At 38.7% G+C, this 13,761-nt stretch overlaps 1 protein-coding gene across 22 annotated transcripts in view; it reads right to left on the reverse strand.

Moving 5' to 3' along the window:
* The window catches only part of LOC125913573 (mediator of RNA polymerase II transcription subunit 18), a 131,589-nt gene that overhangs the window by 63,296 nt on the left and 54,532 nt on the right, over window positions 1-13,761 (reverse strand). For all 22 annotated transcript variants that reach the window (XM_049618758.1, XM_049618759.1, XM_049618760.1 and 19 more), the window contains one exon: window positions 10,928-10,981. In XM_049618758.1, coding sequence (XP_049474715.1) covers window positions 10,928-10,981 — 54 coding nt within the window. The remainder of the gene's footprint in view (window positions 1-10,927; window positions 10,982-13,761) is intronic.

The raw sequence follows: 13,761 nt of genomic DNA on the forward strand, positions 1-13,761 counted from the left end.
CCTCAATATCTTTAGATCCTAAAAGAAATCCTCTTGATCATATTCCTTTAATATACTGAGAGATGTGACATATCAAATGGGAAAAAAAGCAGTTCTAAGTCAGTTTGCTAAAAATGTATAATGATACAGGTAATTCTGGAAAAGATCATGGAAGCAGATACATCAGAATGGTATCAATAGATCAGTAGTTATCACTGGGCATAAAAGTTTTTTCTTTATGTCACTTTGTATTTTCTAGTTTTTCTGGAAGAAATATGTGTGGTTTTTGTAATCAGAAAAAAATGCAATAATCATTTGTTGGATTTAATCTGCAAGTACTTTATATAAAATCTCTATAACTATAGGGGCGCCTGGGTGGCTCAGTCGGTTGAGTGTCCGACTTCAGCTCGGGTCACGATCTCACAGTCCGTGAGTTCGAGCCCTGCGTCGGGCTCTGGGCTGATGGCTCAGAGCCTGGAGCCTGCTTCCGATTCTGTGTCTCCCTCTCTCTCTGCCCCTCCCCCGTTCATGCTCTGTCTCTCTCTGTCTCAAAAATAAATAAAACCTTAAAAAAAAAATTTATAAAATCTCTATATATACACTGAGATGAGAGAAATGCCACTTTTATTTTTGTACTATCTTTGTCAGCTTTTAGTTATCAAGTATCAAGTTATCAAGATCTTGTTAACTTTATAATAGATGGGTGTATTTTTCTATCTTTTTTTCTGTTCTCCTGTGGTTGATACAGCATTATAATTATTTGTTTCTTCACACTATGAATGAAATTACCATTAAACCCACTGAGCTTAGACACATTTTAACATTACTTACATGACTATTAGTCTATATGGGATTTTTATATCTTCAATCACTTTGGTAAATTATATTTTTCTAGAAAATTGCTCAAGTTATCAGGTATTCAACAAAAGTGCTAAAGTAATTTAGCAGACAACAGAGAACATTTCAGCTTTGTACCATATCCAAAAATTAATTCAAAAAGAGTCACTGGCCTAAATGGAAAACCTAGAACTGTAAGCCATCTGGAAGAAAAAACAGAGAAATCTCTGTGACACTGGGTTAAGCAAAGATTTCTTAGAAGACAAAGAGCATTAACCATAAAAGAAAAAAACTGGATTTCATCAAATTAAAAACTTGCTAATCAGACAAGCCACAGGCTGGGAGAAAACACATGTATCACACATATATCGTAAAGAACTTGCATGTGAACCATGTAAAGAATTCTTCCAACTCATTAATAAGTCAATTTTTAAAAAGAGGGAAAAATCTTAATAGATAATTCACCAAAGATATGGATGGCACATAAACACATGACAAGTTACTCAGTCTTGAGGGAACTGCATATTAAAGCCATAATGAGAAACCACTATTAGAATTACCAAAATCCAAAACATGGACAACACTAAAGGATGGTGAGGACGTGGGGCAACAGGAAGGCTCATTCACTGCTGGTGGGAATGCAAACTAGGACAGCCACTTTGGAACACAATCTGGCAGTTTCTTACAAAACTAAACATACTTTTACCGTATGTTCCAAAAACTGTACTCCTTGGCATCTACCTAAATAACTGAAAATGTATGTCCACACAGGAACTGCACACACATTTATAGCAGCTTTATTCATAACTGCCATAACTTGGAAGCAACCAAGAGGCCCTTCAGTAGATGAATGGATAAACTGTGGTATGGTCAAACAATGGAATAGTATACAGCGCTAAAAAGAAAGGAGCTATCAGACTATGAAAAGACATGGAGGAACCTTAAATGCATATCACTGAGTGAAAAAAGTAAATCTTAAAAGGCAATGAATCCAAATATATGACACTCCGGAAAAGGTATGAAAGGAATGAACTACTGATATACTTGATAGCATGTATGAATCTCAACAGCATTATGCTAAGTGGAAAAAAAACAGAAAAGGCTATGTGTCATACAATTCTGTTTATATAACATTATGGAAAAAGGGACAGAATTCAGATCTAAGTGGTTGCCAAGGGCTAAGAGTGGAGGGACGAGATTGAGATTATTTAAAAAGGTAAGCAGGGAGGGGCAGCTGGTTGGCGCAGTTAAGCAGCCAACTGCTGGCTCAGGTCCCGATCTCATGGTTCCTGGGTTCGAACCCCGCATTGGAGTCTGTGTGGACAGCACAGAGGCTGCTTGGGTTTCTCTCTTGCTCTCTCTGCCCCTCCCCAACGCATACACTCTCTCAAAAATAAATAAACGTTGCTTGTTTTTTTTAAAATTTTTTTTAATGTTTACTTATTTTTGAGACAGAGAGAGACAGAGCATGAATGGGGGAGGGTCAGAGAGAGAGGGAGACACAGAATCCGAAACAGGCTCCAGGCTCTGAGCTGTCAGCACAGAGCCCGACGCGGGGCTCGAACTCACGGACCGCGAGATCATGACCTGAGCCAAAGTTGGACGTTTAACCGACTGAGCCACCCAGGCACCCCTAATAATTTTAGTTTTTTAAGTATATTTAATTATCTTGAGAGGGAGAGAGAAGCCTAAGATGGCTCTGTACTGTCAGCACAGAGCCCGATGTGGGGCTTGAACCCAGGAACTGTGAGATCATGACCTGAGCCAAAGTCAGACACTTAACCGACTGAACCACCCAGGTGCTCCTAATTCATTTAATTCTTATAGCAACTTTGTGGAAAAGGCAAAATCCATATTCTTATTTTACAGATAAATTAAAGATCAAAGGGTAACTGTATTGCCAAAGGACATAGCCAAGAAATGGCAGAACTGGGATCTGAACTCAAGTTTGTCTGATTCCAAAGCCAAGGGCTTAATTGTTAGGACATGCTGCCTCGCTGATTTTGCTCAGTATTTACTGAACAAATGAATGGATGAGGACCAAGTCAATGGTGCTGGAGTTTGATAGGATAGGCTGAATCTAGTTCATGAGAAGAACAAAATGTCTTGTATTTTAAAAGGCCACATTGTTAACATGGTTATTTTAGGCACAACAGTTAAACTGTGCATGTAAAATGACCATTATAGTATTTAATCCCCATTAACAAAACCTTTCTACTACCTTTTATCTCCTTTAAGAAATTAGTTTTATAGGGGTGCCTGGGTGGCTGAGTCAGTTAAGCATCCGACTTATGATTTTGGTTCAGATCATGATCTCACGATTTGTGAGATCGAGCCCAGCCAGAGTCAAGCTCTGCACTATCAGTGCACAGTCCGCTTGGGATTCTCTCTCTCCCTCTCTTTCTATCCCTTCCCCGCTTGTGTGCATGTGCAGGCTCCTTCTAAATAAATAAGTAAATAAATAAATATTTAAAAAATTAGTCTTATATACTTTAACACTGAGAAATATAAAGAAGAAACAAAAATGTCCTTAAAACTACAATGCAGATAAAATCCTTGTTTATGTTTTGAAAAATAAAAGTAATACAGGGGCACCTGGGCGGCTCACTTGGTCAAGCATTCAACTCTCAATTTCGACTCAGGTCATGATCTCATGATTTGTGAGCTGGAGCTCTATATCAGGTTCTACACTATTAGTGTGGAGACTGCTTGGGATTCTCTTCCTCTCTCTCTCTCTCTCTCTCTCTCTGCCATTTCCCCACTCACACACTCTCTCACTCTCAAATCTTAAAAAAAAAAAAATAAAAGTAATATCGGTACATAGTTAAAAGACGCAAACCATACAGTAAGATACAAAATGGTAAGTGAAAGCCATCCTTCTCTCCTATTATTTCCTTTTAATTTTAATTTTAATTATTTTTTATATGAGAGAGTGTGCTAGCACAGGGGAGAGGCAGGGGAGGAGAAAGAGAGAGAATTAAAAAAAAATTTTTTTTAAATGTTTATTTTTGAGAGAGAGAGTGCAAGCAGGGGAGGAGCAGAGAGAGAGGGAGACACAATCTGAAACAGGTTCCAGGCTCTGAGCTGTCAGCACAGAGTCTGATGGGGGGGCTCGAACTCACGGACCATGAGATCATGACCTGAGCCAAAGTCAGACGCTCAACTGACTGAGCCACCCAGATGCCCTGGAAGGAGAAAGAATCTTAAGTAGGCTCTACTCTCAGCACAGAGCAAAATGCAGGGCTAAATCCCATGACCCTGGGATCATGACCTAAGCCGAAATCAAGAGTCAGAAGCTCAATCCACTGAGCCACCCTGGCATCCCTGAATTTTTATACTCATGGCCTATGCTATGTTCATTGCACATTGATAAGGGCTCAGTATGCAGAAGTAAATTCAGATGGAAATCAGTCTTCACATTTAGTCAACTCATCACACCTGTTATGATGTAGGGACCACGGAGTAGTCAGAAGGGTTGAAAAGTAGAGAAAGTATATGGGAAATAGTCCAGAATGTCAGCATTACTACTTTTCAGGCTTGCATTTCCACTATGGCTCATCTTTTTGTGGTACAGACAGAAAAAAAAATAATTACATGATATCAGTGCTATTAAAGTTTACAGAAGCTGGCGTTTTGTGCTATTTCCCTGATAATTGGTTATTCTACTTTATGCAGAAAATTTAAAATCACTATAAGAAATACAAATATGTATTGTGTGCTTACTCTTGGGTAGTGGAACAACAGAAAGATCTTGCTCTCCTTAAGTTTACAGTCCTATCAGAAAAGGAAGATATTTAATATATATTTATAATAATGCTTTTTAAATTTTCTATTCAAAACTACAGAAAAAAAAAATAGAACTAATATCATTTTTGGCATAGTTTAATTCCAAAGGAATCTATCTCCTACTCCCTAAGGATCTCAAAACTAATTAAGTTCATATTTTGGTCTTCATTCTTAAGGAGGAGGGAGGAGGGTATGTGTTATTAACACATTTAGAGCTTCAAGTGGTAACGACATGACAGCATCACAAAAATGTTTTCCCATGAACTTTGGTGATTTTTTTTTTTTTTTTTAAGTAGGCTTCACCCCTAGCATGGAGCCCAACACAGGGCTTGAACTCACGACCTCAAGATCAAGAACTGAGCTGAGATTGAGTCGGAGGCTTAACTGACTGAGCCAACCAGAAGACCTATTTTTTTTTAAGATTTTATTTATTTATTATTATTTTATTTATTTACTTTTGATAGAAAGCACAAGTGGGGGGAAGGACAGAGAAAGAGACAGAGGGAGACCCAGAATCATAAGCAGGCTCCAGGCTCTGAGATGTCAGTGCAGAGTCTGATGCCAGGCTCGAACTCACAAACCACAAGATCATGACCTGAGTTGAAGTCAGACACTTAACCAACCGAGCCACCCAGGTGCCCCAAGATTTTATTTATTTTTTACTTTAGCAATCTTTACACCCAGTGTGGGGTTTGAACTTACAACCCCAAAATCAAGAGTCACATACTCCACTGACCCAGCCAGCCAAGCAACCTGTTTTCCCATGAACCTTGAAGTTAAGTGCATTAGCTGTGAGCATGACTCCTTAACAAATGTCCTTGAATAGCTAGGAAAAATCCCTTTATAACATAATAGTTATTTTATAAATTCAGATACAGAAGAGGAGAAAATAAATTAATTTTATTTGTTTAGATATAGTTTTTGTTCTACTTCAACACACTGCTTCTCATATTCCCAATGTGATACAAATTTTAATCTAAAACAGATATTACCTTGTAAAACTGTTCCCAGAATACCATGCATATGAATAAAGCCTTTGCAACCAATTTCAAACTTAGGGTTCATACTAACAACCTATCTCATTAAATAATTATTTCATCAAGCACATACCAAAATAAATATTTTCAACAAATTGTGTTTACTTCTATATAAGAAAGGGTAGACAGAAACTTAATAATGTCAGAAGATTTGGGGAAGGCAATTTAGTATACAGATCCTCTCCTACCTAAAAAAACCTTTAGGAGCTTCATATGACAGAGTTTCAATCCCTTTTCTTTTGGCATGCTATGGGGAGAGTGGCTGGTAACCCATGAACAGATGGTAAGAGAGAAAGAAAGAAAGCAAAAACAGTAATGAGACATTTTTAAAAGCAGTAGGGGACGAGATATCACATAGCATAAACTGTATACACATCTTTTTTGGACCCTTCCTTCCTCTCGCACTGAATGTACAGTGTAGCCATTACTCCCCCCCCCAGTAAAAATTATTAATATACAATAATAATACTTTCATTGAATTCTACCAGGTCCCTTTGAAACTGGAGGTGAAAGGGAAAGAAATAAAATAAAGAGAATCAGGGTAAAAGCTGTTTGATTCCTTTATCACCTTCCCCATTCCATGACTTTGAATGTCTGTTCCCACACCAACACTGGCAGAATTCAAGAGGTCTGTTTCTTTTTAAAAAAATTTTTTTTTAATGTTTATTTATTTTTGAGAGAGAGAGAGAGAGAGACAGAGCATGAGCATGGGAGGGGCAGAGAGAGAGAGGGAGACACAGAATCCGAAGCAGGCTCCAGGCTCTGAGCTGTCAGTACAGAGCCTGACGCAGGGCTTGAACTCACAGACTGAGATTATGACCTGAGCTGAGGTCGGATGCTCAACCGACTGAGCCACCCGGGTGCCCCTCAAGAGGTGTGCTTCTTGGAAGAGATTAAACAACTGGTTTTTGAACTGAGGACACAAAAGGCAGTTGACAATGGGAAGACAGTACTAAAACCTGAGGGGAATTAGGTGACCATGTGCACAACAATGCTGAATGGAGCAAACCCCTCTGCCCTGCCCAATCTCCCTCACCCCTTACCATCTGGAAATCTAGTCAGTGACAGGAAGACTCTTCTCCTACTGGTGTGGGGATTTTCCTCAACAAGAGGGACAAGAAGCTCACCCTACAGAAAGGCCCAAAGGTAATCAGCCTATGTGTTTAAAGCTTCTAATTTAAAGCTTCCCACTCTTAATCAGAAGCAGACAGCTAATTATTATGAGACATCAGAGGAAAACTCTAACATAAAACAGATCAAAACCAAGAGAGAAAAGGAACTTTAGGGGAAAAGAAACTATGCAAGGCAAAGAAAATTTGTTGAAACAAACAAACAAAAATACTATGAAAGAAACATTCCACGAATAAAAAAAAAAGATCTCCTAGAAAATCAAAACATAATAGTAGAGAAGAAAATTTTAATTGAAGGTAAAGATGAAGAAGTCTTCTAGGAGGCAGAACTAAAGGAAAAAGAGGTGAAAATCAGGAAACTATTCTAGGAAGCCAAGCATTGAGAAGCAACTGGCAATCAAGAAAGAAGAAGACATGGGGTTTACTAAACAAAGGCCAACACAGGAGAGAAGCAGAGTCCCCAAGTGAGCAGGGTTACCCAGGATGACAGCTGTGTACCACACCTAGAGAGACATCTGCCCAGATTGAAACAGTATGACTCAAGAGACAGACTGAAGGTTGTCAGCACCACGATCTCTGCTGCAATTTATCCTCTTTCAATAAAAGAACGTTTATCTTGACTAATACAGTATAACAACGTTTATCTTGACAATATCTCAGTTTATCTTGACTAAATGCTGATGAATTTCTACTCAAAATACTTGGCTGCCTAACGAGCTCAGAACACTCGTTTCATCCCAGAGAAGTGTTCTTTAACCAAGTCCTGAAAGCTGTAGGTGGGTCATGGTCAACTTAGAAGAAATCAGAGCTGCCCACTCCCTCTGACCGTCTTTCTGCCACCTGTCCAAGACTAGGTCCACACTGGAGCCCTGCCCAGTACAACCTCCAGGACAAGTCTTGACTTTGCCCAAAGTTGCTTTTCTTCCATAGAATAGACTCCTTAAGCCTCAGGAAACTGAAGAAAGGATGGTCCATTGATGCCTGGGGATCCCTGAAATCCTTCCAGCAGTCTAAGAGGTACAGCTATAGACTTAGTAATACTAAAGGATTATTTGCCTTTTTCTGGTGTTGACACTTATCCTGATGGTACAAAAACAATGGTGAGCAAAACTGCTGATACCTTAACACAAATCAAGGCAGTGGCACCAAACTGTTAATAGAACTCATGGTCTTCACCACTACATTACTGCAGTTGAAGAACAATGTCAATTTTAAGAATGTCTTTGATAAAGCAGTAAAAGTTATTAGTTTTAATAAAAACTAAATCCTTCAGTACATATCCTTCTATTATTCTGTATGAGGAAATGGGAAGTACGCTTAAAACATATACTTACGTACAACAGTTACCTTTAGGAAAAGCACTTGTGTGAATGAGTTGCCAGCTGAACTAGCCAGGTATTTTTCTTTCTTTCTTTTCTTTTTCCATAAAATACCATTTTTACTTGAAGGGTTGAATGACAAACTATATTATTCAAGCTTAGATATTTGACAGGTATTGTCTCAAAATTGAATGAAAGTGAGCCTATCACTACAAAGAAAACTGACAGTACTTGTTGCCAGTGATATAAGTCAGGCTTTCAAAAGAGAATGGTAATTTTGGAAGACATATCCAGAGTGAGCGTGACAACTTCTCAATATTTAAGACTTTTACAGTGAGACCAGTGATAGTATTAACAAAGGTGATTTTAAAATATTATATAATGAAATGTGTAAATATCTGTCCACGTAGGGAAGGTCCCAGAGGCGTTAGGTCTGCTCACTGTAACTTGATGGGTCAACATCCCTCACTTTTGTTTTCAGAATACAACAAATAATTCTTTTTCATTGCATTTGTATAACTGTTAGCTAACCTAATTATCACAAAATTCTCACCCTATCTTATAAGGACTCTATCATCTTCGAAACACACTTATTTTACATTCAGAATTCTTTTCTTTGCCAAATGGCACGGAGCAGATCATAACCCAGCAAACATTATCATATGTATGTTTTGTAAGCAAATAAGAAAATTCCATTTTTCTTTAGAATCCACATTATGAATATAAATGCTAATCAGGTTATGATTCCAAGATTTAAAGTAGAAGAGGAAAAATCTCACTAGCACAGAACACCACCTTCCTTTTTCTCATGTTGGTGATCAAAAGCACATTAATTAGATGCGATTAAATTTAAGTTATGCTTAAGTTAGGTGAGGTAAGGGGGTTATAGAGAAAAACTGTTTCCAGTAAACATTCTTGGAGTTGTCAAAAGTTACTCTAGTTTGTCACATGTACATGTTCTATACGATTTGTCACCAAGCAACCAAAATCAACTAGATTTACTAAACCGTTCATAAGGAATCCCCACCAGAATTAACTTAATAATAAAACTACAAATTTATCACTAAAGTACTGACTGCCCTCTAGTGTTCATACTAAGGATTATGTTGATGAACTTGATGTAAGAGCCCTTCAGGGGGCCAAGGTCCTAAAAAAGCAGTTACGGACATTAAAAGGAGAGAAGAGGGGCACCTGGGTGGCTCAGTCGGTTAAGCGTCCGACTTCGGCTCAGGTCATGATCTCACCGCTTGTGAGTTCGAGCCCCGCATCCAGCTCTGTGCTGACAGCTCAGAGCTTGGGGCCTCTTTTCAGATTCTGTGTCTTTCTCTCTCTCTGCCCCTCCTCCGCTCACACTCTGTCTCTCTCTCTCTCTCAAAAATAAATAAACATTAAAAAAAAATTTTTTTTTAAAGCAGAAGAAATTTGGATCTTGCAAAATTCTCAAAGCAAGACAATAGCTATTAACCTGAACTACTCATTACTTGTACCAGTAGCCCAAGCGCTGATCTCAGTCATCTAGGGTAACTGGGCATGAGTAGAATATAAAGTTGGTAATATTTTTCTTATACTTCAAGTTACATTGGCATAAGAGGAGATTCAGATTTCTTCACATTTAGCAAAGAATCACAAAATGCCTGAATCAAAATCTTACTCCAGCATGCTAAGGTTAACAGTCTAAGGAAAACAGTCTCTGGTCCCTTTTTTTTTTGCATATTTTAAACTCCTATTTTAAATGTTAAGTTCTTCCTAACTAGTCTTCCTAATCTGTAATATGATTTGGGGGGAGGAAGGGATGGATACCCTAGACTATATCTCTCTTTGAAATTAGAATCAATAGGAAAACAGTAACTTACTTTTTAGTCAGAAAGGTAGATACTAAACCCTTGTGTATCTAGATTTACATTCCCTTAACCATGCTGTTGTTAGATAAAATATCACATACCTACAAACTTCACTAGAAATAGTGAACATCCTTGCCATTATGATTACTTCCATGGTATCTTTCACTGGCCAAGTACTAATGAAGAACTTCAAAGCACACTTGTTTGGAAATAGTAGCAGAACTAAACTTCCAACCAAGCAGAAGAATTCATAAGTTCCTAAGTGTTCAAGATTGAGAATTTTAAACTTCTTATTTTAACTTGCCAAATGGTTCTTTGTTTTATTTGAAGTAAGTAGCATTCTAGATCAGCAGGTCTCAAAGTACAATGTAGGAAACACTGGGGACCCCTAAGTAGCAAGGTTAGAATTATTTTTTAAAAATAAGACAAAGATGTTATTTGCCTTTTCACTCTCATAATCTCTCAACTGTATAGTCAATTTTCCAGAGACTACATGGTATGTGATACAGAACAGACTATAGGAGCAGCTATGTGAATCCAGTTGTCTTCTATTAAGTCAGACATTAAAGAGACTCGCAAAAAAAGTAAAACAATCCCTCCCTTGTTGCTTTTTTTCCCCCTTGTTTTGGGAGTTATTTTTCATTAACAATGTTATTTATGAAGCTTATGAATTTATTAAAGCTATTATAAATGAAACAATATTTTAAAAATTTGTATAACATAGTAAATATCAACAGTAACATATTTCACAGTAACATAGTAAATATCAATAAATATAACATAGTAAATATCAATAAATATAAGTCATGCCAACAAAGCTCTCTTGGGCCTTCAATTATATTTACAGTATAAAGGGATCCTGAGACCAAAAAGCCTGAGAGCCATTAAGCTACAGAGCAGCATACTGAACATGAAAAAAATCAATTTACAGAGGTTTAATGGAGGTGAGGATAAAACACAAATATCATTTACTAAGAAAAATGTTAAGTGATACTCACCAAATGGATCTTCCATGCCACTATTAACCAGTTTAGGGAGGTGAGGTATAGTTTCTAAAGAGAGAAAAAGGTAAATGATATACTTTAAAACATAAAACCCACCACCTTTTATGTTTTTTTTTTTTTTTTTTAACACCCAATTCAGTAACAGTGGTTATAGTTTAAAAGTGGAACATTATAGGAGTGCCTTGGTGGCTCAGTCAGTTAAGCGTCCAATTCTTTTTTTTGAGAATTTTTTTTTTTTCAACGTTTTTTATTTATTTTTGGGACAGAGAGAGACAGAGCATGAACGGGGGAGGGGCAGAGAGAGAGGGAGACACAGAATCGGAAACAGGCTCCAGGCTCCGAGCCATCAGCCCAGAGCCTGACGCGGGGCTCGAACTCACGGACCGCGAGATCGTGACCTGGCTGAAGTCGGACGCTTAACCGACTGCGCCACCCAGGCGCCCCAAGCGTCCAATTCTTGATTTTGGCTCAGTCATGATCTCACAGTTGGTGGGATTGAGCCCCGCTGGCGTCAGGCTCTGCACTGAGAGCACGGAGGCTGCTTGGAATTTTCTTTCTCTGCCTCTTTTCTGTGCCCACATGCACGCACATGCACTCTCTCTCTCTCAAAATAAAATAAACACTAAGGCTGGAACATTATAGAAATGTATAATGTATTAAGTGAGAACATTACCAACTGGGGTTTATTTTAAGACAGCTGAAATACAGATATATAGTATAAAAATATCATAAAACATTTAAGGCTAACTTAAGTTTATTTATTCATTTTGAGAGACACAGAGACAGAGACACAGTGCGCGTGAGTGCGCGCACAAGTGGGGGAGGGGTGGAGACAGGGAGAGAGAATCCGAAGTAGGCTCTGCATGATCAGCGTGGAGACCAATGCAGGGCTCAAACTCACGAACCACAAGATCATGACCTGAGCTGAAGTTGATGCTTAAACAACTGAACCACCCAGATGCCCCTAATTTTCATTTTAAAATATATTATTCTCAGTTTACTCAAGTAAGTTACCTTTCCAGCCCCCATCTTGAATCTACTACAGTGTAAGGAAAAAGGATAGTTCTTATGTAAAAACACATACCCCGCCCCGGACACCTGATAAAACTCACATAAACATCTGAGAAAGGGTATCCATGATATCTTAGAAAGAATTGATTTTGCCTAAAGAAAGTACGAGTTATTTCAAATGCAGTAAGTTTTAAGTTTAGGATGTTCAAGTATGAAAATAAAACAATGTTTTGAAAGAAATTTGACTGAGTATAGATACCCAATCTCCTTTACCCTTAATTAAGACAAGGATCAATCTGCCCAATCTCACTTCCTATCTCTTTGGTGGTTTTGATCCCAAGGACATTCCCTAATAAACAGTCTGAATGAATACTAAACTCCCAATTCAGAGTCTGCTTTTCAGAGAACACAACCTACCAACAGCTGGTGTCGGAGTGACCTGAGAAAACTGGGAGTATGAAAGGGTTTTGGAGCTGAATTCCTCACAGCCTAGATGGCAGTGAGGACCCCACTGCTGGTGGTAGGTCTAACACAGATAATCCCTGGTAAAAGGTGCTGGTCCAATTCTTAAACTTTCACCAGTGGTAAACAGTGGTGGTCTATCTGTGGAAGGGAATGCTCTAGCTGACTGAATGTATCAGGCATTTGACCAGCAAAGGGAAAACAATAACTATAATGACAACTGAATTGAATGACTATTGCTAAACTCAGTAATAACAAAAAACGAAGAGCGAATTAACAGTCAGTTGAAAGTCAAATATGAAAGCCACAAGCCTTATTGGTAAACTCTACTCTGTGGCAGCAGGACAGAAAAAGCTGAAGACCCGTGGCAGGAGTTAATCAGAATAGGCCAGCTCTGAAGGTTAATGCTCAGCCAAGAGAGGTATGTTATGCCAAGGTCAGGTCCCTGATTGGGGAAAAAATGAGACCCTAATACATGGGAGGGAGATAACTGGATTAATGTCCCTTCCAAAATCTCAAATGTCCAAATACACCGTAACCTCCTGAGACTACAAAAGTGGCCCAACCTCCCCACAAGAACCAGCATTCACCTCTCACTTGAAAATAATGCAGAGGTCTCCACATCTTGCTCAGTAAAACAATGCCCCCCTCAGGATCTGCCACCTCCTGGCTAGTGTAAGTCACAACATAACCGAGCCCACAAGTGCTATTTCTGATAGATCAGAAAGGAATTATAACCAAAGGTAGTTGCAAGACTTAGCAAAGCATGTATGGCAGGGGCCAGGGGAGTAAAACAGTGACTGAATTCTGAGGATGCCTGAACATGAGGATCAGAACATAAGACCGACAAGGAAGAGGTTATCTACTACTCTCTGGAAATATGGGATTTACCACCCTGGCAAAAACCTCAGGATATGATGTGAACTTACTACCAGGAAGGTTGCTAAAACTGGAAATGTGATGGCCCATGCTAAGTACCAACACCAAAACTACAATGGCAGACAGTGGAGGAAGGAATCAAAGGTTCAGGGAAGTAGGCATGCTGAAGTAGGTCAGAAAACCCATCAAATTATTATGTTCCTTGGAATGGCCAGGAGGATGCCATAAAGAATGTGCTGGTGAGATGGGCTCCAGTGTCATTAGGAAGTTTAATAGCTGGTCTCCTGCACAGGAGAGGTTGTTAACAAAACTAACCCCACTGATAGCAATGGTGATGGCAGGAGCTTAAAACAAAGGAACCCAGACCCTGGTACTTAACTGTTAAAAGCCAGAGGGACACAATTACCATACAGACCAGCAAAGTCAGAGTGGCAGTCAAAGGGTCCTGACTCAGATTTATGGAGATAGTTAATGGA

Source organism: Panthera uncia (genome assembly GCF_023721935.1).
Source record: "Panthera uncia isolate 11264 chromosome C1 unlocalized genomic scaffold, Puncia_PCG_1.0 HiC_scaffold_4, whole genome shotgun sequence".
In the NCBI taxonomy this organism is placed as follows: domain Eukaryota; kingdom Metazoa; phylum Chordata; class Mammalia; order Carnivora; family Felidae; genus Panthera; species Panthera uncia.